The 27,712-nt window shown below is 41.6% G+C and overlaps 1 protein-coding gene across 1 annotated transcript in view; it reads right to left on the bottom strand.

The window, feature by feature from the left end:
• LOC126424820 (nuclear RNA export factor 1-like) overlaps positions 1 to 27,507 on the bottom strand; it is a 156,064-nt gene extending 128,557 nt beyond the window's left edge. Inside the window, exons 1-3 of the mRNA XM_050087613.1 lie at positions 27,282 to 27,507; positions 11,068 to 11,230; positions 10,820 to 10,964 (exon numbers count right to left, since the gene is read on the bottom strand). Of these exons, the coding sequence (XP_049943570.1) occupies positions 10,820 to 10,964; positions 11,068 to 11,230; positions 27,282 to 27,357 (384 nt within the window). The 5' untranslated portion in view covers positions 27,358 to 27,507. The remainder of the gene's footprint in view (positions 1 to 10,819; positions 10,965 to 11,067; positions 11,231 to 27,281) is intronic.
• Between the last annotated feature and the right edge of the window lie 205 nt (positions 27,508 to 27,712).

Below are 27,712 nucleotides of genomic sequence, written 5' to 3'. Positions count from 1 at the left end.
AGTCTAGACAACGCTGAAGACAGCGCTCCAGGAGACATGTTCTCTGAGCGCTGCAGTAGATCGTAAAGTCATCCATGAAAAGAGAACCTGGAACGTCAGCTGGAAGGCAATCCATTATTGGATTGATAGCTACGGCAAAAAGGGCCACGCTCAAAACGGAGAATATAAGGTGAATATGCTCCTGGCGAAAGGCATCTGACAAAACAGAACCCACACGTACCCTGCACATGCTATCCATTAAAAATGCATTAATAAAAAGAGGGAGGCGACCGCGAAGGTCCTAAGTGTGCATGGTGAAGAGAATGCCCGCCTTCCAACAGGTGTCTTAAGCCTTCTTCAAATCGAAGAACACAGCCACTGTCTGGCGCTTCCACAAAAAGTTTTTCATAATGAAGGTCGACAAGGTAACTAGGTGGTCAACAGTAGAGCGGCGCCTATGAAAGCCACATTGGACATTGGTAAGGAGGCGTCGAGATTCAAGGTGCCAAACCAATTGAGAATTTACCATGCACTCCATCACCTTGCAGATGCAGCTGGTAAGGGAAATGGGGCGATAACTGGAAGGAAGGTGTTTGTCCTTTCCTTGTTTGGGTATGGGAACAACAATTTCTTCACGCAAGCATGTGAGGACATGACCTTCAGTCCTGATGCAATTATAGGTGTGAATAAGAAAGCCTTTACCTCCAGAAGAAAGGTTCTTCAGCAACCAAATACGGATACCATCAGGCCCCGGAGCAGAGGATCGGGACCGGGCAAGTGCACTTTCGAGTTCCCGCACGGTGAAGGTGGCATTGTTACTTTCATGATTCAAAGATTGGAAAGAAGGTGGCCGTGCCTCCTCTGTTTGTTTTCAGGGGAGGAAGGCAGGGTGGTAATGGACAGAGCTTGAAACCTCCGCTAAAAAGTGGCTGAAGGCATTTGGGACATCCTGAAGATCCACAAGGACTTCATTCGCTACAGTCAGGCCAGAAATCCGGGGGTGGACCTTGGTGCCAGATAGCCGGCGCAGGCCACCCCAGACAACCGAAGAAGGAGTAAAACTGTTGAATGAGGTGGTGAAAGCCACCCAGCAAGCCTTTTTACTTTCTTTGATTACACGACAACATTGTGCACGGAGTCGTTTGTAACTGATACAGTTCACCATCGTAGGGTGGCGTTGGAAGGTGCGTAAAGCACGTCGCCGAGCACGAATAGTGTTGCTGCATGCTGTAGTCCACCAGAGGACTGGGACTCGACGTGGAGAAGATGAAGTACTAGGGATGGAATATTCAGCAGCAGTGAGAATAACGTCCGTGAGGTATGCAACATGACTATCGCAGCTGGAGAAGTTTCGATCATGGAAGGTCGCCAGGGAGGTGAAAAGCCCTCAGTTGGCTTTGGAGATGTTCCAGCTAGTGGAACGTGGAGAAGGGGTGCGATGCAGGAGATGGATTACGCAGGGGAAATGGTCGCTCGATTATGTGTCAGACAGAGCATACCACTCGAACCGACATGCAAGTTGGACAGTGGATATTGAGAGGTCCAAGTGGGAATAGGTGTGCGTTGCGTCCGAAAGGAAGGTAGGTGCACCAGTATTTAAGCAGACTAGATTGAGGTGGTTGAAAAGGTCTGCCAAGAGGGAGCCTCTCGAGCAGGATGCTGGAGAGCCCCAAAGGGGATGGTGGGCATTAAAGTCTCCAATCAACAAAAATGGTGTAGGAAGCTGAGCAATCAGTTTTATCATGTCTGCCCTAGTAAAGGCAGACAATGATGGAGTGTAAACAGTACAAATGGAAAATGTGGAAGTGGGGAGAGTAATTCAGAAGGCAACTGCCTGCAGATCTGTGTGCAATGTGATTGGATCGTAGTAGACGTCATCCCGAACCAGCAACATGACCCCTCCACGAGGCAGAAGACCTGCCACAGGGGTTACGTCAAAATGCACGGAGGTATAGTGTGCCAGGTCAATACAATCGCATGGGCATAACTTCGTTTCTTGGAGACCTATGACAAGCGGGCAGTGCATTCGAAGGAGCAATTTTAGTTCCCTCTCGGTTGGACCAAATGCCGCAAATATTCCATTGAAGAAGTGCCATTATGAAAACAAAAAGAAAAAGAAGAAACAAGAAAGGATCACCTCGATGGCCGCTGAGGGCCTGGCTTCGAGGGAGCACTGCTGCTGCAATCGATAGGTGGTGGGTCATGGTCCATCAACTCGACAGTTGTGTCTGCCACCTTCCTGAGCTTGTCAGGAGGGGCAGCTTCCTCCGCCGGTGTAAGGCCAGATGATCGGCTACCAGCGATAGGTGGTGGGTCATGGTCCATCAACTCGACAGTTGCGTCTGCCACGTTCCTAAGCTTGTCAGGAGGGGCAGCTTCCTCCGCCGGTGTAAGGGCAGATGATCGGCTACCAGCGGTGCAGCCTGGCGAAACTAAACATGGCCGGGGACGCCAACCGCTAGGTGGCGCAGGAGAGGAAATGCGCCTCGGCGAAGATGGAGAACTCTTTTTTTTTCTATGAGCCTTCTTTGAAGAATTACGTTTTGTCGAAAGAACAGTTGATGGCTGTGAAGTTTGTGTATGCAAGAAATCTTCGCATGTCTGTTCTTTTTTGAAGACCTGAGCATCTGATTTAGAGGTCCTCATCTTAGCAGTAGCAGATGACGGTGTTTGAGCCTTAGGATTGGTGGGAGGAAGAGGAGACGTTGATCGGGCGATCTTAGCACTGGCCGATCTGACGACCGAATCACTAAATGTTAGATCGCATGTCTGTGTAGCTACCTCCCTGGTAGGCCGAGGAGAGGCGAGAACGGTACTGTATTTGCCTGCCGGAAACACAGCGGGCTTTCTGCTATTGAAAGCAACTGAGGTCGACACCTTCTCTTTCATTCGAATTCCATGTATATTTTTCTCATCTTTGTAGAAGGAGCAGTCGTGAGAGGAGGCAGCATGGTCGCCCATACAGTTGATGCAACGAGGGACGGAGGTGGACAGTCACCCTCATGGGCGTCCCTGCCACAGGTAACGCATTTAGCCGCACTTTAACAAGACCACCATGTATGGTTAAACCGCTGACATTGGTAACACCTTGTAAGGCTGGGTACATACGGCCGAACAGAAATGATCTCATAACCCACTTTAATTCGTGAAGGCAATTGCACATTGTCAAATGTCAGGAATATGGTTCGGGTCTGTACGAGGTCCTTGTCGACCCTTTTCATGACCCGATGGACGGCTGTCACTCCCTGATCAGAGAGGAAAGACAGAATCTCCTCATCAGTAGTCTGTCGAGTGACCTGGTATACATCACGCCACGCGATGAATTCAAGGTGCGGTGGGCCTCCACCCGTACAGGAAATGTGTGTAAGAGAGTGGCTCGAAGTAATTTTTGGGCCTGGAAGGCACCCTCTGTCTCCAACAGCAAGGTACAGTTATGCAACCGAGTATAAGATTTCACTGGTCCTGCAATCGCATCTACACCCTTCTGAAAGACAAAAGGGTTGACTGTTGAGAAATCGTGATCGTCAGATCTTGTGACAACAAGAAACTTCGGTGCTGGTGGTAGAATTTTCGGAACAGGAGTTTCATCTAGGTTTTTTTTTTGGGCAGAAGACAGTGAGGAAGAAGAAGAAGAAGAAGAAGAAGAGAAATTCATTGCAGATGAATCCCCCATGATTGCCAGCATCTCCGATGGCACGCTCCTTCCTTGTGGGGGCCCTCTCAGAGCGCACTCCCACCTTAGGTGATTGGTCACACCTCTCGAGAAACGGACGGAGGGACCAATCGGCATGTGCGAAAGGTAACAGCTCAGGCAATCACCCCTCCCTGGGCCTGGCCTTTACTAGGGGGTACATGCGTGCCTTACCTTGTCTACCCAGGGTGGTGAATTACGCGTTACCCCGTCACAGGCTACACGTGCGAACGCATGGGTCGGCCTTCAGACACGCACAGGGAGGAAAAGAGAGGAAAGAGAGAGAGAGGGATAGAAGAAAGAATCTCAAATGCCGAAGCGGAGAATAAGACACAGAAAATAAGACAAGGAGAATAGGGCAAGGAGAATGAGGCAGAGATTGAAGTAAGGGCATGAAAGCAAGGAGAGAAGAGTGAACGTAGGGAAAGACCAATAGAGGAAGAAAGCATGAGGATGGAGAAAAACAAAGGAAACAGGATCCTGGAGTTGTCAAATGTCCGTCTCCGGACGAAGGCTTGATACATTACTTCCAAGAAGGGGGAGTGTGAAGGGGAGGTAAGGGGGGAGGGGGTGGGATTGGGGACAAGGAGGAATGGGGAAGGGGGGTAGGGCAGCCCAGAAAGGAAGGAGAACTGCACTACCTCAGGGCCCCGTGCTCACCACGCACATACCCACAAAAGAGTTGTGGACCCCCCTGGGGGGTCTGAACCTAAGGTTTAATAGGCATGCATCACTGCGGTGCGGTGGGCGGGAAAATAAAACTTTTAGTCTGATGGAATGCGTGTCTAGATGGCTGAAGCAGTTACGGCAACTGTTTTAGAAAAGCGGAGCATCCACGTTTGAGTCCCAGACTGGCACAAATTTTCAACTCTTGCTGTTGCACAAACACAATGCCCTGTGTGGTGGGAAGCCATTATTTCCTTCTTATCCCTTTCCCACTAAGTTTCCATTGCATTCCTTTCACACCAATTATTCACGTATTGCCTCATAGTCAATGAAGTTTCAAGCCTTGACTCTACATACCAAGATAATTTGTAGGAGAGCAACTAGGTTATGTTTTTAATTTTTTTCTGTATTGGAAGGGATTCCCAAAAACTTTTACTCTGTTACACTGGAGCTTATTGAATATCTCAGCACTGGAAAATATAACTATTCAGAACCATAAACAAGGAGATGAAGTTGACACAAAATTATTGTGTGTCTTGTATTTTGACTACAAGAACTGCAGTCCGACAAACTAAAATGAACACCATTAAGGAGTAAATGGATTGGGGAGTGGGTAAGAGTTCTGCGATCTTCAGAAGGTCTCCTGCAAACTGAACTCTTCTACATTACACAGGACTCTTACTGCTGTCTCCTGCTAAGTAGACAATTGATTCAAATTAGAGCCACTGTCCCAGAAGATAATTCCACGAGACAATGGAGCAGAATTATGCAAGACAAGCCAACACACTTGTTTTGGGTCAACACAATGAGGGCTCCTCCTAAGGGCAAATCACAACAAATTCATCTTCTCGAATAGTTTATTAATGTACTGACTTATTTTAACTAGCTAGCCAACTGGATACCAAGGAATTTTAAACACTATTTTTCAAGTATTGTATGACCATTAATACCTATTTCTGGTGCCAGCAAATATGTTGTTATTTATTTCAAATTATAATGTAATATGAGCATGCAGATATTGTTGTTGTTGTTGTTGTTGTGGTCTTCAGTCCTGAGACTGGTTTGATGCAGCTCTCCATGCTACTCTATCCTGTGCAAGCTTCTTCATCTCCCAGTACCTACTGCAACCTACATCCTTCTGAATCTGCTTAGTGTATTCATCTCTTGGTCTCCTCCTATGATTTTTACCCTCCACGCTGCCCTCAAATACTAAATTGGTGATCCCTTGATGCCTCAGAACATGTCCTACCAACCGATCCCTTCTTCTGGTCAAGTTGTGCCACAAACTTCTCTTCTCCCCAATCCTATTCAATACTTCCTCATTAGTTATGTGATCTACCCATCTAATCTTCAGCATTCTTCTGTAGCACCACATTTCAAAAGCTTCTATTCTCTTCTTGTCCAAACTATTTACCATCCATGTTTCACTTCCATACATGGCTACACTCCATACGAATACTTTCAGAAATGACTTCCTGACACTTAAATCAATACTCGATGTTAACAAATTTCTCTTCTTCAGAAACTATTTCCTTGCCATTGCCAGTCTACATTTTATATCCTCTCTACTTCGTCCATCATCACTTATTTTGCTCCCCAAATAGCAAAACTCCTTTACTACTTTAATTGTCTCATTTCCTAATCTAATTCCCTCACCATCACCCGACTTAACTCTACTACATTCCATAATCCTCGTTTTGCTTTTGTTGATGTTCATCTTATATCCTCCCTTCAAGACACCATCCATTCTGTTCAACTGCTCTTCCAAGTCCTTTGCTGTCTCTGACAGAATTAAAATGTCATCGGCGAACCTCAAAGTTTTTATTTCTTCTCCATGGATTTTAATACCTACTCCAAACCTTTCTTTTGTTTCCTTTACTGCTTGCTCAATATAGAGATTGAATAACATCGGGGAGAGGCTACAACCCTGTCTTACTCCCTTCCCAACCACTGCTTCCCTTTCATGTCCCTCAACTCTTATAACTGCCATCTGGTTTCTGTACAAGTTGTAAATAGCCTTTCGCTCCCTGTATTTTACCCCTGCCACCTTTAGAATTTGAAAGAGAGTATTCCAGTCAACACTGTCAAAAGCTTTCTCTAAGTCTACAAATGCTAGAAACGTAGGTTTGCCTTTCCTTAATCTTTCTTCTAAGATAAGTCGTAAGGTCAGTATTGCCTCACGTGTTCCAGTATTTCTACGGAATCCAAACTGATCTTCCCCGAGGTCAGCTTCTACTAGTTTTTCCATTCGTCTGTAAAGAATTCGTGTTAGTACTTTGCAGCTGTGGCTTATTAAACTGATTGTTCGGTAATTTTCACATCTGTCAACACCTGCTTTCTTTGGGATTGGAATTATTATATTCTTCTTGAAGTCTGAGGGTATTTCGCCTGTTTCATACATCTTGCTCACCAGATGGTAGAGTTTTGTCAGGACTGGCTCTCCCAAGGCCATCAGTAGTTCCAATGGAATGTTGTCTACTCCGGGGGCCTTGTTTCGACTCAGGTCCTTCAGTGCTCTGTCAAACTCTTCACGCAGTATCGTATCTCCCATTTCATCTTCATCTACATCCTCTTCCATTTCCATAATATTGTCCTCAAGTGCATCGCCCTTGTATAGACCGTCTATATACTCCTTCCACCTTTCTGCTTTCCCTTCTTTGCTTAGAACTGGGTTTCCATCTGAGCTCTTTATGTTCATACATGTGGTTCTCTTATCTCCAAAGGTCTCTTTAATTTTCCTGTAGGCAGTATCTATCTTACCCCTAGTGAGATAAGCCTCTACATCCTTACATTTGTCCTCTAGCCATCCCTGCTTAGCCATTTTGCACTTCCTGTCGATCTCATTTTTGAGACGTTTGTATTCCTTTTTGCCTGCTTCATTTACTGAATTTTTATATTTTCTCCTTTCATCAATTAAATTCAATATTTCTTCTGTTACCCAAGGATTTCTACTAACCCTCTTCTTTTTACCTACTTGATCGTCTGCTGCCTTCACTACTTCATCCCTCAGAGCTACCCATTCTTCTTCTCCTGTATTTCTTTACCCCATTCGTTTCAATTGTTCCCTTATGCTCTCCCTGAAACTCTGTACAACCTCTGGTTCTTTCAGTTTATCCAGGTCCCATGTCCTTAAATTCCCACCTTTTTGCAGTTTCTTTAGTTTTAATCTACAGGTCATAACCAATAGATTGTGGTCAGAGTCCACATCTGCCCCTGGAAATGTCTTACAATTTAAAACCTGGTTCCTAAATCTCTGTCTTACCATTATATAATCTATCTGATACCTTTTAGTATCTCCAGGGTTCTTCCATGTATACAACCTTCTATCATGATTCTTAAACCAAGTGTTAGCTTTGATTAAGTTGTGCTCTGTGCAAAATTCTATCAGGCGGCTTCCTCTTTCATTTCTTAGCCCCAATCCATATTCACCTACTACGTTTCCTTCTCTCCCTTTTCCTACACTCGAATTCCAGTCACCCATGACTATTAAATTTTCGTCTCCCTTCACTATCTGAATAATTTCTTTTATTTCATCATACATTTCTTCAATTTCTTCGTCATCTGCAGAGCTAGTTGGCATATAAACTTGTACTACTGTAGTAGGTGTGGGCTTCGTATCTATCTTGGCCACAATAATGCGTTCACTATGCTGTTTGTAGTAGCTTACCCGAATTCCTATTTTCCTATTCATTATTAAACCTACTCCTGCATTACCCCTATTTGGCTTTGTGTTTATAACCCTGTAGTCACCTGACCAGAAGTCTTGTTCCTCCTGCCACCGAACTTCACTAATTCCCACAATATCTAACTTTAACCTATCCATTTCCCTTTTTAAATTTTCTAATCTACCTGCCCGATTAAGGGATCTGACATTCCACGCTCCGATCCGTAGAACGCCAGTTTTCTTTCTCCTGATAACGACATCCTCTTGAGTAGTCCCCGCCCGGAGATCCGAATGGGGGACTATTTTACATCCGGAATATTTTACCCAAGAGGACGCCATCATCATTTAATCATACAGTAAAGCTGCATGCCCTCGGGAAAAATTACGGCCATAGTTTCCCCTTGCTTTCAGCCGTTCGCAGTACCAGCACAGCAAGGCCGTTTTGCAGATATTAACAGCACCATATATAGGTTAATATATATGCTTACTCCATTTTTTCATACTTGCAGGATCTGAAAAACTTCATATCGCTGTCACACATGAACTATGAAACAACATGAGTTATCAGTGACAGAATCCCCCGTAGCATTTTCATCTTCAAATTACAATATTGCGTGTTCAGTTCTCACTGAAAGGGAGTATACGTGGACAAGGAAAAAAAAATCCCGGATTTCCCAGTTAAAAATACCCTTTCCCCTGGTGAAAATACAGTTTTCCCGTGTTAAGTGACCGTATAATTTTTCTCGGAAATGTAAAACTTATCAACCATTGAATCGTTATGGTTTTATGCAACAGTGTAGAATTTCCCGGCACTTTACTAAACGAAACGTAGGGGAAAGAAACATTTTCGAAAGATCTGTGATGTGCAGTAACATGTAGGCTGCATATTTTCGTATGACAAAAGTATAAATTCGAATTCCACGAAACATCGCATGTTACTTTCCGAAGTATTGAAATCTAGATTAGGATGTGCAGCCAGTCATAGCTCATGTCACATGATCTCGCCAGCTGATGATGGATATTCAGAGCATAGGACACATGATGTAGTCAGCCAATAGCAACATCATTGTTCAGTAACGTGACCATAAAAATAGGAAAAGTTAATGGTTTAAATTAATATACATAATGTTAGAAGAAAAGCAAAGCTTTCACATATAATATTGGTCTCCAAGATTAATAAGCTGCAAGAAAATACAAGTTTTCACATATAATGTTTATCTTTTTTTTACGCGTGTTACACTTTAAGACATATCACACAAACATGCCAGCAAAATTTTTAATAACGACATAAATGTCTGATTATCTGGGCTTGAAATTCTTCACGACGTGTTGATTTTTAAACGAGAGTCAAACGCTCTGCGATTTAAGAAATTCATCGTACAGTCTCGCACATAGTTCATCTTGTGTAAATGGAAATTTACTTTGAAAGTAACACTTTTCAAACCACCATTTCCAATATTTTCCCACAACTGTTAGAAATATGTTTGTTTCAGCAGTTGCCACAGAGCGGCAGATAACAGGTGCCACCGCACTTGCGCAGCTACGACAATGCGGGAAACCAGTATGTTCATGTATGTAAAACATTAAAATATCATATCATGAAAGAAACAAGACATCAGAGGATACTCCAAGAGCATTGGAATTCCGTGAAACATACTAAAATGCATAATTCAGCTTAAAGTGCACATTCATATGTCCAGATTTGGATGTAAATTTTCTTGGAGTACCAGTACTGTATTATCTCATGTTTGGTTCTTTATTATGGCATAATGACATATGTGCTAGAAGATGAAAACATGCACTTGAAATGCTGTGAACAGTTGAAACTAGCCAATGGTGTGGAATTAAACACTTTGTTTCAAATAAATGGACTGGCTCAGCGGAAAAGATTTATAAAAGGCAAATTTTTTTAGCAAACCAACAAAAATAACTTCATTGCTATGCAAGGCAATTAATGCTTGATTGTGAGAAAGGTGGAAATACAATAAAAACTGAAACTAATAACCTACTTTAGCCTTCCGTAATTATGTGAATGTATTTTAATTCACTTGATAGCTCCCGGCCACAGAAATCTGTTTTGTTTTCATTTGACATGAGAGCAATAAGCAAAGAGGATACAGCAAAATCACTAAATGGAAGTACGGGGCAAGTGGAGCTACCCACCTCCCAGCTACAACGCAGACTGCCCTGTGTATCAGTCCCGGATCTACGATAATCAAACATGCATGCTTGAAATCTTTGAGACAAGAATACTATGCAGTCAGCTAGATTCAGTTCTGTTAGTGTAAGCTCTAAGTGATTCACAGATTATACACAACAGTGCCCAGAAACTTTCAGTCATTTTTCTTGGATGTCTTTAAGAAGTGTCTCAAACAGCTTCATAAAATTAATGTCCGAGCACTGAGCTTCAAAATCTGTGTAACTATGAAGACGAATTCATGACTATTTCTTTGAACCATCTGTAAGCCAGTTTTTTGTCATCTAAATCATATCTCTTATGACTGGATTTGGTGCTGTCGCGTTCCAACTCGTGAAATCTGAATTTATAGTGAAACATTAAGTAATAAGCAGCAACTTTCACTTTATGTCTGACTTTTTTTTTTTATTGGAAACTAACGACAGTCTATAATAACTAGCAATATTTCAGTAGGTACATGTAACACTCAAGTGAACAACTTTTATTCTGAGCTTTACATTTCAACAAACACGACACGTGACACTTCTAACAACTCTGTTTCAACTTAACAACAAAATGTGTCAAATTCATCTGGTTTTTCCAACAAAAACTATACTGTATGAACTGTATTGCTTAAACTCACCACAACTTTGTACCAAGTACAACTGTTGGGAACTAACTTCCGCCTATGGCCAGAGGCATTTGATGAAGGTGAATTGCGACCTGATCTTCTGACCCTTCCACTGCCACTGCTGTGTGAGCGTCCCCCCCTTCCGCTGTATGGATTACTGAAGTACACAAAAACAAAAATAATATTAGACTCAACAATTTTATTTTGAAAATAAAACTTAATTTATTTAAAGAGGTATACAGGTTTTTGATATTACTTACAAGCGATCATAAGATCTTGATCCGCTGGTGCTTGCACCTGACATATCAACATCGTCATCCATAACAGATCGCAGCAACTCCCAGCTCTTGTTTCGCCGTTTTGAGCGGTTGGGGGGCTTGAAAGACACCCTTCTTGGAGGATCCATAACACGGTCATCATGTTCTGTTGACAATTAAAAATAAAGAAAAATAAGACAAACAAAACTGTTTCTTTTGATTATATTTTACACATTCAGACACACTTCACTTAGACAACTGACAGTAGGGTCATTCCATGCCAAGTGGTGTAGAGGTTTCTGCATGAACATCACGGACTTTGATGAAATTTTGTATGAACAATCACACATGTTCTGAACAAACATGGATAAAGTTTCACAATCATTAATTCAATACTTCTGGAGATACAGTCATTTGTTTGTCTCCATAGTGCAGCTATCAACAGTGGACCCATGAGTTTTCAGAGATTTTGAGACATATCTCCACTAATATTTTCTTGACAGAAACAAACCAGGATCATCACTGTGCAACATTTTGCACTCTCTTAAGCGAAATAATAATAAATGATTTCCTGAGAGTTGCATATTGATAATTTGAAGCAGTCGGCCAAAAAAACGTGAAGTTTAATTTCTTATATTTATTGAAGTAACTGCTGGATAAACATAAAACTTTGCACACAATAACTTACCAATACAAGGTCTTCGCATATAAAATTTCATTCTCCTACTGCTTTCCATTAGTTTACAATTTAAGGGCAAAGTAAATGATTTTTCTAAAAAATGCAAACAATTGCTATTTTTGGGATGCTTAAAAAAAAAAAAAAAAGACTTCTGCAAACTCTTTTAAACCATTTTCATTAGAAAGCCCATGTTCTAAACTACCTAAAAAACCATTTGGTTTTGCAGTGCAACCATATAAGCCCCTAAAAAATGACAAGGTGGAGGTGCATTGAAAATGGGCCCATATTACATTGGTACTCAAATCTGACTTGTTTTATGTTTTACAATTGTTTAGTACTCCCTGTGGAAGGCAATACCAAAAGTTTTGATGACCAGAAAGTGAGAGTAACTCTAAAAACTTAAAAAAGAGGTGTCTTGTCACAATTCATCGTGACACATTCAGTCAGTTTTTCTCAGATAGCTATAGAATCAAACTATTTATAAACTCCACAATCTAACTGCGCATTACCAAGGCAGTGGCAATAACAGCAGTAAAATTGCTGCGTAACAGCCGGAGCACACACTGTATAAATAGCCAGCACATTTCATCACACCAAGTAACTTTGGGTAAATTTTGGTGAAGTTCACAGCAGTCTTCCTGACATTTTCTGGAATGGATTCATATTGTAGATAATGATTAGCATGATTTTTTATTGTGTAATGCTACTGGTGTGCTACTTTAATTCTGGTTTAAGGTGTAGCATATAGTTTACACTTAATGTGGAACATTAGTGTACACAGGAAAAATTGTACAGGCTGTACATGAAGTCCAGGAGCACTTTCAATTATTTATTGCACAAGAACTGAACATTGTACAGATATCAAACATATGTCATTTTGAAGAGAAACCCAGAAAGATTTTTTCATGTATACCGCCACAACGTAGTTTGGTAATTTGCCGATAGTCAGCGCTAGTCACAAACACATTGAGTTCAGGTGCGGAGCGAGCTTTCTGTGTGTTGGAGTTCGACAAAAACAAGTGTCCTACAGCTCTTCAACAGATGTTTAGAACCAAGCACAGTAAGAAGCCACCAACAAGGAAGGCCATTTACCACCGGCACAACAAATTCATTATGATGGGTTGCTTGTGCCCAGCAAAGAGAAATGGGCATCCCAGTATGAGTGAAGTGAATGTGGAGCTTGCATGAGAGACATTCATTTGGAGTTCAAAGAAATCTGTGCGCCTGCATCCCGTGAACTTGAAATGGCTTCAATGACTGTGTGGAAAGTCCTGCGACAGAAGCTGTCTACAAAATCATTCACATTGGAGCTAGTGCAGAAGCTAAATGATGACAACAAAGAGAAGTGTTTTGACTTTTGTTCGTAGTACCTCATTCAAGAGGCATAACTGTCGAATCTAGGATACGAAGTACCCACACGAATGCATTGAATTTGAGCACGATTCCCCAAAGGTAAATGTTTTTTGTGCCTTGTCATGTCAAAAACTGTATGGACCATTTTTCTTCGCCGAGAGCACTGTCACTGGATATTCGTACTTGGACATGTTGCAGCAATAGCTGATGCCTCAAATGCAATTGGACTCTCCATTCATCTTTCAGCAAGATGGGGCTCCTCCCCATTTTCAATGTGAAGTTTGTGGGTACCTGAACACAGAGCTTCTGCATTGATGGATCAGCTGTGCTACAGAAGGGGACAGCTGTTTCATGAAATGGCCTACCCAATCACCAGATCTCACTCCGTGAGACTTTTTCTGTGGAGACACATTAAAGATCTGGTGATGTTCCACCTCTACCACGTGATGTAACAGAGCTCTGGGAGAGAATATAGGAAGCGACTGCCACAGTTGACGATGCCATGCTGGGACAGGTATGGCAAGAATTCGATTACCTTATTGACGTCTGCCGGGTCACTCATGGTTCGCATCTCAAATGTTTGTAAAAAAAAAAAACTTTCAGAGTTTCTCTTCAAAATGCAATATGTATGACATCTGTACAATGTTTAGTTCTTGTACAATAAATAATTGAAAGTGTTCCCAGACTTTGTGTACACCCTGTATAAATGTGTTGGTATGGTACATGGTGGCTTAACCGCTGCTGATTCCTTTTAAAGTGAGAAAATCAGCATCCCCATTGCTGCAGGAGCCATACCCGATTGCTGCACAACAGCAGCCACAGCCGAGTTTCAGTAACTCTTGTTACCAAACATGATAAAAGTCTTTACACAGGAGCCCAAGATGATACATTTCTATAAGTGTGAGAGCTCAGAGATAGAAGACTTCTCTTTTAGGGGCCTAAGCTTATATTTACTTCAACCAACTTGAATATGTTGCATTAATCTTCTGTGGAATATCATGAGGAAAACTATACTGTCAGCCAGAGGATGTCACTAATGGGACTGCTTGGGAAGAAATTTTAATACGACAGAACTCAAAAAATTACATGTTTCAAAGGTGAGTACCTCAAATTAATAGAGCCACAAAAAAGAGATTATTATTCTTTATACTGGTTTCCTTATTCCATTTCATTTTTCACAAAAAGAATTTTTTTGAGCTGAATGCTGTAGAGACATCTATAAAAACAAAGGACTATGGAATATGGACCCCCCATTTTCAATATACCTCCACCTTGTCGGTCTTATACGCTCACATCACAAAACCAAATACAGGTTTGTAGGTGGTTTAGTACATTCTAATGAAAACAGTTTAAAAAAGAGTTTGTAGAAGACCTTTTTAAAAACAAGTAGGTCAGGAACAGGTATTTTTGGCCCTTTTTTTTTAATAAAAAACTGTCAACTCTGCCCTTAACTGGTGAACTACTGCATATCACTAGGAGAACGAAACTATACATTCTAGGACCGCGTGTGTGTGTGTGTGTGTGTGTGTGTGTGTGTGTGTGTGTGTGTGTGTTTCTTGGGATCTTATGGGCACTCAACAGTGAGGTTATCACCACCCTGACACTTATTAAAACAAACAAATGTTGAGAAGAACTAAAATTGTCACACACGCATGTACTCGACCACACAATCACTATTTCACATGCACTTTCACATGTACTAAAACCAATGAGGAGGGAAGACAGCTAATCAAAAAATTAAAACAGTGGAAAAACAAAACTTAGAAGAGCTAAAAGAAACGCACAGGAAAATGTGACTGGCTGACCACTTACAAAAATCGTGGGTGAGCCAGCCACCCTGTTGACACATTAAAATCGTCTCCCCAAAATTTTTTTTAGAAATGTTGGACAATTCGCAAAACTTTAAAACCGAACTACATTCGTTTGATCATTACATAAAATAGACTGCAGAGCTCCCAACAAATCTGCTGTAGTCCACTGGTCGGCAAATAAAATGCAGCCCAATAAACTGTGGCGCACTGTGATCTGCATGCCACAAGCACAACACACTGGAGGGTCCACTAGCTGGAGTAAAAATACATGCATCATAGGGCTGTGGCCTGTGCGAAGACAAGTAAGAAGGACCTCATCCCGTCGATGTGACTGGAAGGAAGTACTCCACAGCCAAGTTGTGGGCTTGAAGACACGGAGGTTGTCTGTCACTTCTAGCCACTCGTCTTCCCATCGACACAGGACTTTCTACCTCAACAGCAAGGTGAGAACATGCAGGGTGATAGCACACCAAAAGATCTGATAATCGCGACACGCCTCCTTGGCTGGTCAACCTGCCCTTTCTTTCCCTGCATTTCCCACGTGCCCTCGTACCCAGGAGGACCTCCTTCCCCAGTCACTGTAGTTGGAGGAGGGTGTCCTGGATTACTTCATCTGCTGGACACAAATGTTGGAGAGAGTGAAGGACACTCAAAGAATCTGAAAACACAAGAAATCTACTCCAGTGCCCGCAAGATCACATACAATCCTGTGTCAAAGTTGGTAAATTCGGGAGGCAGTCTGACCTTGAGGACACGATCCGGGAAAACGACAGATCAACCAATTGAGGCACCCTGCTTAGACCCAACCGTAAAAACAGCTACAGGGTTGTGATGCTCAGTTAAAGTGGCAGAAAATACCGCATTAAAAACTGAAGCAGGAGGGCTCTCTCTCCTGTACCACACCAAATCTAAAATAGCTCTTGGCCTCTTAAGTATCCATACCGGCAGACGGTTAAAACCCTGGATTTGAGGTTGGACTGGCGCCGCACCGAGTAACTCCAGCAGACACTGCACGCGGATCCCAAATGTCATCGTGGCTCGTGGCCAGTTGGCAAGAAGGCACTCCCGATGTGAATGAACAACAGTACGGTGTGCAGGTGAAGATGGAGCTGCGAGGAATTTGCACACTTGGCTCACCATAAGCAGCTGGCACCAAGGCTCGGTATGGGACTGGTCTGATAAGCACCCATGGCCAGCCGAATCCCCTCATTGTGGACAGCGTCAATGATACGCAAATAAGAGGGCCTTGCCATAGTCTAGCCACGAACACACAAAAGCCCGATAAAACTGGAGGAGACACACCCTGTCCGCTCCCCAAAACCTGTGGATAATTGAGGACGTTCAGTGCCTTCAGGGTTCTGGCTTTCAAGTCTCACAGGTGTGGCAACCATGACAATCTGGAGTCAAAGATGAGGCCCAGAAACCGCAGTGTGTAGGATGGTGTCCCCACCTTCAAAGCAGGCCAACTAAAAAGACGACGAGAACTATTAAAATGCACACACACACACACACACACACACACACACACACTGATCAGCAGAAAACTGAAACGCGTCTTTGCAGCCCACTCCTCTGACCGCCACACTGTAAGTTGCAACTGACTGCTCGCCATTGCGACAGTGGAGGAGGAACAGAAAACTGCAAAATTGTCCACACATAAGGAGCACTGTACAGGACTTCGTACTGTAGATGTGATACTGTTGATGGCTATGACAAAGAGGGTAACACTTAAAACACTGTCCTCAGAAACATCATTCTCCTTCTCAAACCGATCAGACAGCGTGTCACCAACTCTGATCCTAAAAAACTGCTGAGACAGGAAAGACTGAATGAAAATGGGGAGGTGGCCACAAAAGCCCCATTGAAGCAGTTGTGTGAGGATACAGTGTTTCCAAGTAGTATCGTATGCCTTACTTATATCGAAGAAAATGCCAATACTGTGATGCTTACAGAGGAAAGCCTGCTAAATAGCTGCCTCTAGGAGTGTCAGGTTGTCGACAGTGGACCGAAATCTTTGGAATCCACACAGAGTGGCTAAGGAGTTGCCTGGTCTCTAACAACCAGACCAGACAACAGTTAATCATTCGCTCCATTGTCTTTTCTACACAGCACATTAAGGCGATTCTCCGATAACTACTGGTACATGTGAGATCCTTTCCTGGTTTGAGGAGAAGGATCACAATTGCCTCCCTCCGTGAGTTGGGGAAGTTATTTGTCTGCCATATTAGATTAAAATATTTGAGGATGATTTCCTTGGACACTGCTGGCAAATGTCCAAGCATGCAGTACCGAATGTTGTCATAACCGGGCACAGTGTCGTAAGTCGCTGCCAGTGCCGATTCGAGCTCACACATTGAGAAAGGGGAATTGTATGCCTCAGAACTGTTGGACCTGAAGTCCAACTTTGCCCTCTCTACAGTCCCACGGTAGTGATGAAACACCAGATCCTGCATGCATTGGCAGTAGTTTGTGCTAAATGCTTGGCCAGCATCTGAGCATTGTCTCTGGGAGTTGTTTGGAGGCACCTGTTTCGGCACTGCTGCTATCAGTAAACGGCTGTCTGTTCCGGAAATCCTCTGGATGGCTTCCCATACTTTCGTGGAACAAACTGTCGAAGAGCTGCACGCCTGTCCCGGATAGCTGAATGGCATTTGCCTGTCCACCAAGGCACAGGTCGCCTCATAGGAGGGTTGAAAGATTTTGGAATGGATAGGTCAGCAACATGATGGATCACATGTGATGTGATCCACCCATTCCCAGACACTGTCTCGATGTTCAAACACAGCCAACTGGTTGTACAGTGTCCAGTTAGCCCTGCCTATCATCCACGTTGGTGGCTTCTGTTCCAGCAACACACCATCCAGTAGGTGAATGTGGATGGGGAAGTGGTCACTGGAATAGAGGTCGTCAATGACCTCCCAGTGAACAGATGCAGCAAGGGCTGGAGAGCAAAGAGATAGGTCAATGGCTGATGATGACCCAGTAGCAGCACAGAAATGAGTCTGAGTACCAGTGTTTATGATGCATAGCTCTCGAGATGTCAGAAGGCTCTCCAAGGCTCGACCCCGAGGTCAAAGTAGAGGTTGAGCCCCACAGGACATGATGGGCATTTAAGTCTCCCAGGAGGAGAAATGTTCAGGGGAGTGGTTCCATAAGATATGTGAGAGCCTCAGAGTGTACTGCATCCAGTGGAGGTAAATAAAGAGAGCAAACTGTAAGCCTCTGATGTGCATGAATGTCAACTGCAACTGCTTGCAGGTCAGTATCCAGGGGGAGAGCAGAGGCGTGGTGCCTGTTATTGACGAACACAGCAACCCCTCCTTTGGCCCTTTCCCCAGTCAGTTCATTCTTGCGATACAGCAAGTGGTCCCTTAGTACAAGAGCATCAGACGCTTTTAAATGTGTTTCCTGTAAACACAGGCACAGGGGATGTTGCTATGCTAGGAGGGTTCTTTCATCCTGACTTTCTGCTGTGGAGGGGAACCCACAATGGGCAGAGGCTCAGTTTTTGGGCGAGACGACTGCGCAGCCTGGCATCAACCTCCATTGCCTCTGAAGAAGATGCGAGAGAAACGTCAGATAGAATGACATCGACAACATCGGACTGTGTACCGCCCATCTCCTTCAGCGGCCTATTCCTTGACTTTTGATTTCGATTTTTTGGTCTGAGGTGGCGTTGGAGTCACTACCTCAGAAGTGGGAGAGGGTGGAGCAGCATTGGGCGGTGCACAAGACTTAACCTGAGGAGGGGCAGGAACGTCCACAACCACGGCCTTGTCTGAAGCTTGTTTTTTTTTCTCTTTTTTTTTGGGAGGGGGGTGGGGTAGGCTTTAAAGGAACTGCAGCAGCACATGTACATTGACAAACACAGCTGTGCTAGTGCTGACAGTAGCAACCTCTATTTGTGTAGTGGCATCAGTTTTCAGGACTGGCTGTTTCAGAACAGAATAGAATGTAGCAACTGTGGGTGGCTGCATGGATTTGTACAACTTCTTGGCTTCACCATACAGGAGGAGCTTCATCATTTTGATCTCTTACATCTTCCGCTCCTCAAGGAAATCTCTGCAGTCCCTGCTCCACACTGGGTGATCCCCAGAGAAGTTAACACACTTTGGAGGAGAGGTGCTTTACCGCACTTCCCGCAAGTGGCTTCTCCTTTACAGCCCAAAGTAGTTTGCCCAAAGTGCTGGCATTTAGAACACCGCATTGGATTTGAGTAATAAGGTCGTACACTGAGGTGCAAGAAACCTGCCTTCACATGCTCTGGTAGTTTGCTGCTGTTACTAGTGAGGATAAAAGAGTCTGACTTTATGAGATCGCCATCCACCCATTTCATAACATTCCGCACGTCGACAATGCCTTCCCAGGACCATTCGGCTTTCAGTTGTTCTCGGGGAATGTCAACTGGATCCCTGCAAGTCAACACCTTTACTGAAGTTCAAGGTGTTGTGCAATTCTGTTTCTATTGCATACTCCCTGTGGCACTGAGCTTTCTGAAGGTTCTTGACTTGTTGGGAGCTAGATGCTTCAACCAACAGGGTCCCAGTGCGCAAGCACTTAACAGATTTTACATTGCCAGCAACATCTCCTAAACCTTTTTGTATATAAAATAGCTAAACTTTTTCAGAACTCCCCTCTTTTCTTTTAACTATAAGAAACACATTCTGTGAAACAGTATGCATTCTGTTACTAGTGACTGAATCAGGAGAACTGCCTACACAAGCTCTCTCGTTAGACTGGATGTTGGTACCTTCCAGCAGCCCACCCTTTCCATTGCGAGGGGGTAAAGAAAATTTCAGATGATCCATTTTGGTCCCATGAGCAGCTAGGGAAATATGGGTCCACTCAGAGCCCAACGTGTCTGAGTAGGCCTTATATGACTGAGGTTTGGCAGGTTCCCCAGAGGTTGCCCGCTAACGACTGCTCCACCTCAACAGTCATTGATCCCATCTGCGCGCAGCACACCTTGAGACTAAGGGGCTTTTTGTAGAGATTTATTCCGTCCTCGCGATTTGGGCTATCAAGCCAAGAACCCTGATCCCTGAGACACACAACGTTCCACCGCCACAACACACAGTGGTCAGTGAAGCATGCCCAGAGCGACAGAGGAACTGGCAGTGGTCCCCAGCTCAGGAACCCTGGGGTCGCTAAGCCTGTACCCAGCAAATGAAAGCCGAGCCCCTGGGGGTAATGACCATGTGCTTTTAAGTTATTGCATGCAAGGTTCCAGGTTCATCCCGCAGTTACTGCCAGAGATATAAAAAGCTAAACTTCGCTATTTTTCCCAAGTGTATTTTTTGCTGACTACTTCAAATTATTCATATGCAAATCATCAGCTGCAATTCCTCCACATTGTTTTAATATCTTATTAGAGACTCCATCTACTCCAACAGAACATTTATTTTTCAAAGTTAATAATTTTAATTATTTCACAAGAGGTTGTTAGGTGAAACTTAATCTGACTAAAATTTTTCAAAACTGACTTTTCCATGTACTGCCTGGCTTTTTCTTTTGAACCATTCTCACCAATTTTTTCTCCTAGACTTAAGAAATCTCATAAAAGATGGAGATCAGTGGCAGTGCCGTACATGTAGTGAGCGCCTAATAGAAAACGGTATAAAGGACTCGCTAATATTACAGGAAAAAGAAATTAGTGCACTGAAAGAAGAAATAGGAGCAATACGCCCTGAACATTAACAGCTCGTGAAGAAATACGAAACTGTGATGGAAAATCTATCTGCTGAGCGGTCAGCAGTCGGCAATCTCTAAGTTCTTTTGGCGTCACAGGAGAAGCGAATAAGTGTATTAAAAGGTGATTAGCCGCGGCACGTTTAGAATATGAAGACCTCAAGATGACAAATGAAGAAATGATAAAAAAAAATTGTTCAAAGCAGAAAGTGATCTACCTGTGTGTTCGTGTGATTCACATGTGCAAAATAATCCCGTTACAGGTAACTGCATATGTGTGAACAAGGATCATGTCTCCAGTGCCCCATTCAAGAAATCAAATACTAAACACATCATCAGCACCTCAAAAGGTACTGTGCGTACATCTCTTTCGTCAGGTAAAACCAACATGTGGCCAAAAACAGTGCAGGTAAATCCCGCGAAATTATCAATCGATAATTTTCAAAATACAGTGGAAGTAAAAACGAACCTTCTCGGTAAACAAAATTCGTGTGACAAAAATTTCAAAGCTATTGTATTGGGCGACAGCCAAGCCCGCAATGTATCTAAATTCTTAAATGAAGATATAGACTTCGAATGTTCAGGTTATGTTTATCCCAAGTTCAGAGCAAACTTTGTCCTGAAAAACATAAACCAAAACTCTGCCACAACAAGCACATCTGATATTGTGATAATTGTAGCAGGAACAAACGATATTGCTTGCACCAACAGTCAATACCTGATAACTACTCTAAGAAGGAAGTTACCTTGCATTGTATCTAAAAAAAAGTGTTTCCGGTTGACGTGCCATTCAGACATGATCTTCCAAATTGGTCATGTGTGAATGTAGAAGTAGCAAGTACTAACTCACAGATACATAAATTATGCTCAAAACACGCAAATGTTACCTTAATAAAAGCAAGTGAATTTAGTAGAGATCTATACACACACAATGGATTTCACCTTAACAACTTAGGTAGAAATGAAATCGCTAAATTCATAACAGAAACTGTAAAGAAAACAAAAGTACAAAGTAGGCCCACAATACCACTCGGCTACATAGAACTGAATATCACCCCCAATGCTACTGTTACATCTGACAGGTCTCTCGAAAATTTGGTACCTAAGTGCAAAAATGGTTTGGATCATACCAACATCAGAGCTCAATTCAGCACACCTAATATAGATAAAACTAGTGATTGCTTATCACAGCTGCCTATTCCTGCAATAGTTAACTCTCAAAGGAAATCTTTTTAGTCTAAAGAACAAAAAGAGTTACAGAGTAAATGTTGTACCCAGTAATGTGCCAGAGTCCCACTCACTTAAAAAACCAGTGTACTCACACAAAAAGTCAAAATTTTGTGTTTTCTTCCAGAATATGCAAAGCATAAGGAACAAAAGTTTAGAACTACAAATATTTTTAGAAAGCTTTAGAGACACTATAGATGTGCTTTGTATAGCCGAGCATTGGCTTAAAGGTAATGAAGCTGCCTATTTTTCCCTTCCAGGCTTTCAAATGGTTAACAATTTTTGCAGAACTAATAAAAAGGGAGATGGCTGTCTAATACTTGTCCGAGAATGTAGAATGTAATCCATTAATTGAAACCAAGTATATGAACTGTGAAAAGCATTTTGAACACGTCACAGTAGAAGTTAAATCTATTAAGCTTTTAGTTATATGTATCTACAGACCACCTGATGGTAACATACAAATATTCACCTCCAAACTAGATATGCTACTACAACAGTACAGTTTAAAATATCTCAGTATTATCTTATGTGGAAACTTTAATATAGATTTCCTAGTAGAATCCACTGTTTCCAGGGAAATAGTGAATATATTGCAATGTTATAACATGATAAACTTAAACAAAAAACCTACCAGAACAACTAATACCAGTTCCTCTGCAATAGATGCTATTTTGGTTAACACTGACATGTCATCTGTCTGCAAACTAGACATCTCCAACGGTATATCAGATCACAACTGCTTGATAATGAATATGACCATGCAAGATGCAAATAGACAGACAGAACCTTCCCAACAGACTTACAAAAGGTCAACTGGCAATAAAAATAATATAGCACATTTCTCACTTCTGCTCCATAAAGCTGAGTGGAAAGGTGTCTATTGTGCCAGCAATGCTGACAGAAAGGTTAATGAATTTATGAGTATCTTGCAACACTGCTATGAAGTGGCATTCCCAATCAAACTTACAGCTAAAAAAATACACATCTCAACTGTCCAATAATAAATTGTTAACACCAGGAATAGGAACCTCTTGCAGAAATAAGAGACTGCTATATGCCTACAGTAAAACTATAGACAGTGAGGTATTCCGTAACTATTTCAAGCAGTATAAAAGAATTCTAAACAAGGTAATTCATGAAGCAAAGAAAATGCATAATAGGCAATTCATTATCAACTCAAGTAGTAAATCAAAAGCCGTGTGGAGATTGATAAATGAAACAGTTGGCAAAAAAGACAAGACACATTCAATAACCAGCATTAAAGATCAGGATGGTGTTATCACTGACCCTAAGCAATTATGTGAAATAGTTAATGACCATTTCACAAATATTGGTGACAAGTTTTTTTCTTTAATCAAGACTCCTGCACTCGCTCATCACTCAGATTCAGCAGTATTCCCACAATCAATTTTCCTTGGCCCAGTCACACCAAATGAAATCTGCAACATTATAAGGCAGAGACCAAACAAACATTCCTGTGGTCTTGATGGTATATCTGATTGCCTTTTAAAACGAGTCTGCCATCATGTGCGTGAACCACTGTCAGATATAATAAACTGCTCTTTATCATCAGGTCAATTTCCTAGAATTTTTAAAGCAGCCAAAGTTATTCCTCTGTTTAAAAAAGGGGAAAGGAGTGATGTAAACAACTACAGACCCATCTCAGTCTTATTAAGCTCATCAAAAGTCCTCGAAAAATCAGTATATGACCGTGTTATAAATTTCTTGGAAAGTAACTGCATACTAAGACCTCACCAGTTTGGGTTTAGGAAAGGGAGATCAATAAATGGGGCATTATACTCATTTTTAAATTAAATCTATAGGGCACTCAATGATAGAAAATACACAACATGTGTGTTTTTTGATCTCACTAAAGCTTTTGATCTTGTCAACCATGAATTACTTTTGGAGAGACTACTACGTTATGGGATCAGGGGATATTGCAATGACTGGTTTAGGTCATATCTCTCAGACGGAGTACAGAAAGTAGTGATTACATCAAAAATTGGTGAAAATGCTCGATCAGAGGAGCAAGTTGTAAGACAAGGTATTCCCCAAGGTTCTACACTTGGTCCCCTTTTATTTCTAATATTCATCAATGATCTGCCCCAAAGCATTCAGGAAGGTCTACTGGTAATGTTTGCTGACGACACCAATATACTGTTTTCAAATCACTGTCCTCATCAACTCAACAATTGCTGATACAAATTGTAGTCTGGTAAACTGGTTGAACAAAAACAAACTTCTCCTAAATACAGATAAAACAGTGTATTTAAATTTCCACTCGACACAAAAGGTATCGTCTGTGATAGATGATATCAGGATTGAGAATGTGCCCATACAGCGAGAAAGAGCCACAAAAATCCTTGGAGTGTGGATAGATGACACACTACAGTGGGACATACATAGTATTTCAAGTAAAATCTGTTGATATCGAAACACTAAAATGTGGCTACTTTGCATTAGTACACTCAATAATTACATACTGCATTCCTTTTTAGGGCTTTTCCCATAAGAATGTATTTATTGTGCAGAAGCGAATAATTAAGACAATGAAACAAGTACCCCTGTCTTCCACCACTTAACATCTCTAAGGAGCTCAGTATTTTGCCAGTGCTTTGTATCTATATTCATGAAACAGTGTGTTTTATTCATGAAAATCTTCATATATTTACCAAAAATAGAGATGTCCACTATCATGATACTTGTCATTCCAATGACATATTTATAGCTGATCAATGGCTTCATAAAGGGCACAGTAGTGTAAGGCACAGGGGAGTACTTCTGTACAAGAAGCTACCTGAAAATGTCAGGTCTTGCCAGAAAGGATTCAGATCCAAAATAAAGTCAATCATACAGAAGCACTGCTTCTATTCTGTGGAAGAATTTATGAATAGTAATCTAAAACAATTTTTTGTAATGTATTTTACTGCATGTGTTAAAATATTACTTTCAACTGACTTATTTGACTCTATTTACAGATATAACTGTTCCTTGTTATGGCTCATCTGCACTTATGATAACACAATGTAAATAGTGTTACTCTGTAATCATTATCTGATGACCGTATGCAACATACCAAGAAAGTTATGATTCGCTATGTACAGCATATAATTTATATAAATGTATATCTTAAGAATGTCTATACTTATGCATGTAACTGAATACCTACAAAATAAGTATATTTACGTATCAAAGCATGTTAAATGTCAATTATCCTACATCTATGTGTAATAACACAAGATTTCTGGATGAATAAATAAATGAAATGGTTGTTAAATACATTAGTTACTTGTGTACTGTTGATTATGATGGTCTCATTCTCTTTAATAGTAATACTACCTACCCCTCTGGTTACTTTTCCTGTCTCTCTTCTAACAACATTCCACACTGATTCAATTTTATTGCCAGAGTTGTTAATTTATTCTCTCTACAAAGCATTCCAACTAAATGGAGAAAAAGTTGCTTATCAGTCTGTGTGTGTTTATATATATAATGTGTACATAACAACTTTATATGCGCCATATTGGAATCGTGGTTTATGGTCGTTTCCGCCACATTTGTGACGTCATGGGTCAAAGCGGGGGGGGGGGGGGGGGGGGGGGACGCTTCCGTATCTTACAACCCATGTTTACTATTCCATTTTTCTTGTTTTGGTCCCTACTACTTTCTTCCACAATATGGAAAGCAAATAGCTTGCATTAGAACATTTGTTTCACAGTACTGAAGATGGGTTCATAGCTATTAAGATAAGTACTGAGCGAGGTGGTGCAGTGGTTAGCACATTGGACTTGCATTCGGGAGGACAACAGTTCAAATCCACGTTCTGTCTTTCTGGAATAAGTTTTCCACGATTTTCCCAAACTGATTCAGGCAAATGATGGGATGGTCCCTCCGAAAGGGCAGGTCGATGTCCTTCCCATCTTTCCCTAATCTGATGGGAACAATGACCTCGCTGTTTGGTCCCCTCCCCCAAATCAACCAACCTATCTTAAGATATACTATTCAAAGCCCATGTTTACTACACTTATTTGATTCAAATCATCATTCCCATGTGAAAGGAGCAACAAACGTATGGAATATTTTTAGCACAGTACACTTCCACATACCATGCCTCATGGGAGTTGGAAGTTGTCCACAACCTTTAGTTTTCATCTTTAATTCTTCCAAAAACAATTTGATAACTTCCGCTCTACCTCAGCTTTGCATATTTTGAAGCCTACAATACATTCTAGATACTAGGAATTAATTTAGCTTTTACTTATAATTTGTCCAATTTCATAACATCAGTGAGGACTAGAATATTAGGTGCTCATATTTCTTTAATCTCATTAGGAGCTGCCAAGAAGAATTTCCTTGTTGGAAAGCATTTCCCCATCTTGAATCTTTGCAATTCTCCGTTTCGAGCTGACGCTGGTCTTGGCCTCCACAAATAATTGTTGATTTGTTACTACAATGCGTGTAAGTGCTTTCTGACATCTCAAACATAGTCACTTACATAGCACGTGACCATATGCTCCGCTCAAGGACTCTGTTAAAGGTAGAGTTTACAGACATAGCTCAGCCGATTTGTATACTGGTTTTGATGTACCTTAATTAAAACAAATTTTTGAAACAAGTATGTCTGGACCACCTGGCTGACAACATAGAAAACCTACATAGTAATAACATCATGATGACAAAGGTAGCTGTGTCGTTACTGGAAAATTTAACTGACTAGTCAGTTACCAAAAACATTAAAAAATTACCTACCGCTATTGAAGATGATTTCTGATAATTCTGAGCACAGACCTTTTTTTATTTTTATCTTGTTTACCTGTGTGTGTGTACACGAAATATTAACAAGTAACCAATCTATGGCACAGGGTAAATTTTTTATGTTGATATAATTTTTACTGAATTATGGGAACTTGAATCGTTAGGGATTTGAACATCGAACCTTTGCATTATTTGGAAGACCAATGTTCTAATCTACGCCGATTCAATTTGTTTGTCGACACTGAAAACTGTTAGTGTTACCTTCTACTAGTTATGTCACCTCGAGGTTGCATACAGAAAGAGAAATAATGGTCAAGTGGTTAGAATACTGTGCGCTATCTCCCATGATACAAAATTAAAGCTTAATCGAAACTACATGATCGGCGAAGGCCGTCGAAATACAAATAACCTATGTTAATAAGTTATCTCAAGGGACCACAACAAATGAATATAAGTTACGGAACCCACACTAGCCTCTGTCCTACTGATCATTTACGAACGTTAATTTGGCATGCACGCTTTGTTTTGTTTATACGGAAAAATGTGCACTTTGAAAGAGGCCATATTGATTGTGAATGATCTGCGTACTGGAAAACCGAATAAGAAACATGTACAACTACATCTACATTTACGAAGAAACATGAAATGTGCTTCACTGTTACGTATACAGTAGTGTTTCACGTGTGAAAATTACTCACCGAAATAATATTTGCCTGGATCACGAATTCCTCCATCGCTGCCCCAGCTCCTGTTCGGTTTGTTCTTTTTAGGCATAATCACCTAGCTAATAAATGCAACTTAGCTTTTAAACTATATAACTCTATGCTGCAAGAAAACTAACACCTTTCTTAAGAATTACAAGTAGTACATCAAAATAAAACACAACAGTCCGCAACCATTTCTCAAACGCAACATGGGTATGCACCACTGTTGCCAACTTCACGTAGTTACTAGTTAATAAGGTAAATATACGTGATTTCCGTTTGTTCGTAATCGTTATAAATCGAATCTATAGGACACCTACGTTTCCGTCAAGTTCGTAGACGGTTTAAGGAATTGTCTAACAACAAAGTTTTAGATGTATTATGTACTGAGAAACAATTATTAGTGCATATTTTTATCGCTACAT

The sequence above is a fragment of the Schistocerca serialis genome, chromosome 10, assembly GCF_023864345.2.
Source record: "Schistocerca serialis cubense isolate TAMUIC-IGC-003099 chromosome 10, iqSchSeri2.2, whole genome shotgun sequence".
Taxonomy (NCBI): Eukaryota; Metazoa; Arthropoda; class Insecta; order Orthoptera; family Acrididae; genus Schistocerca; species Schistocerca serialis.
This window is presented reverse-complemented; position numbering and strand designations above follow the sequence as displayed.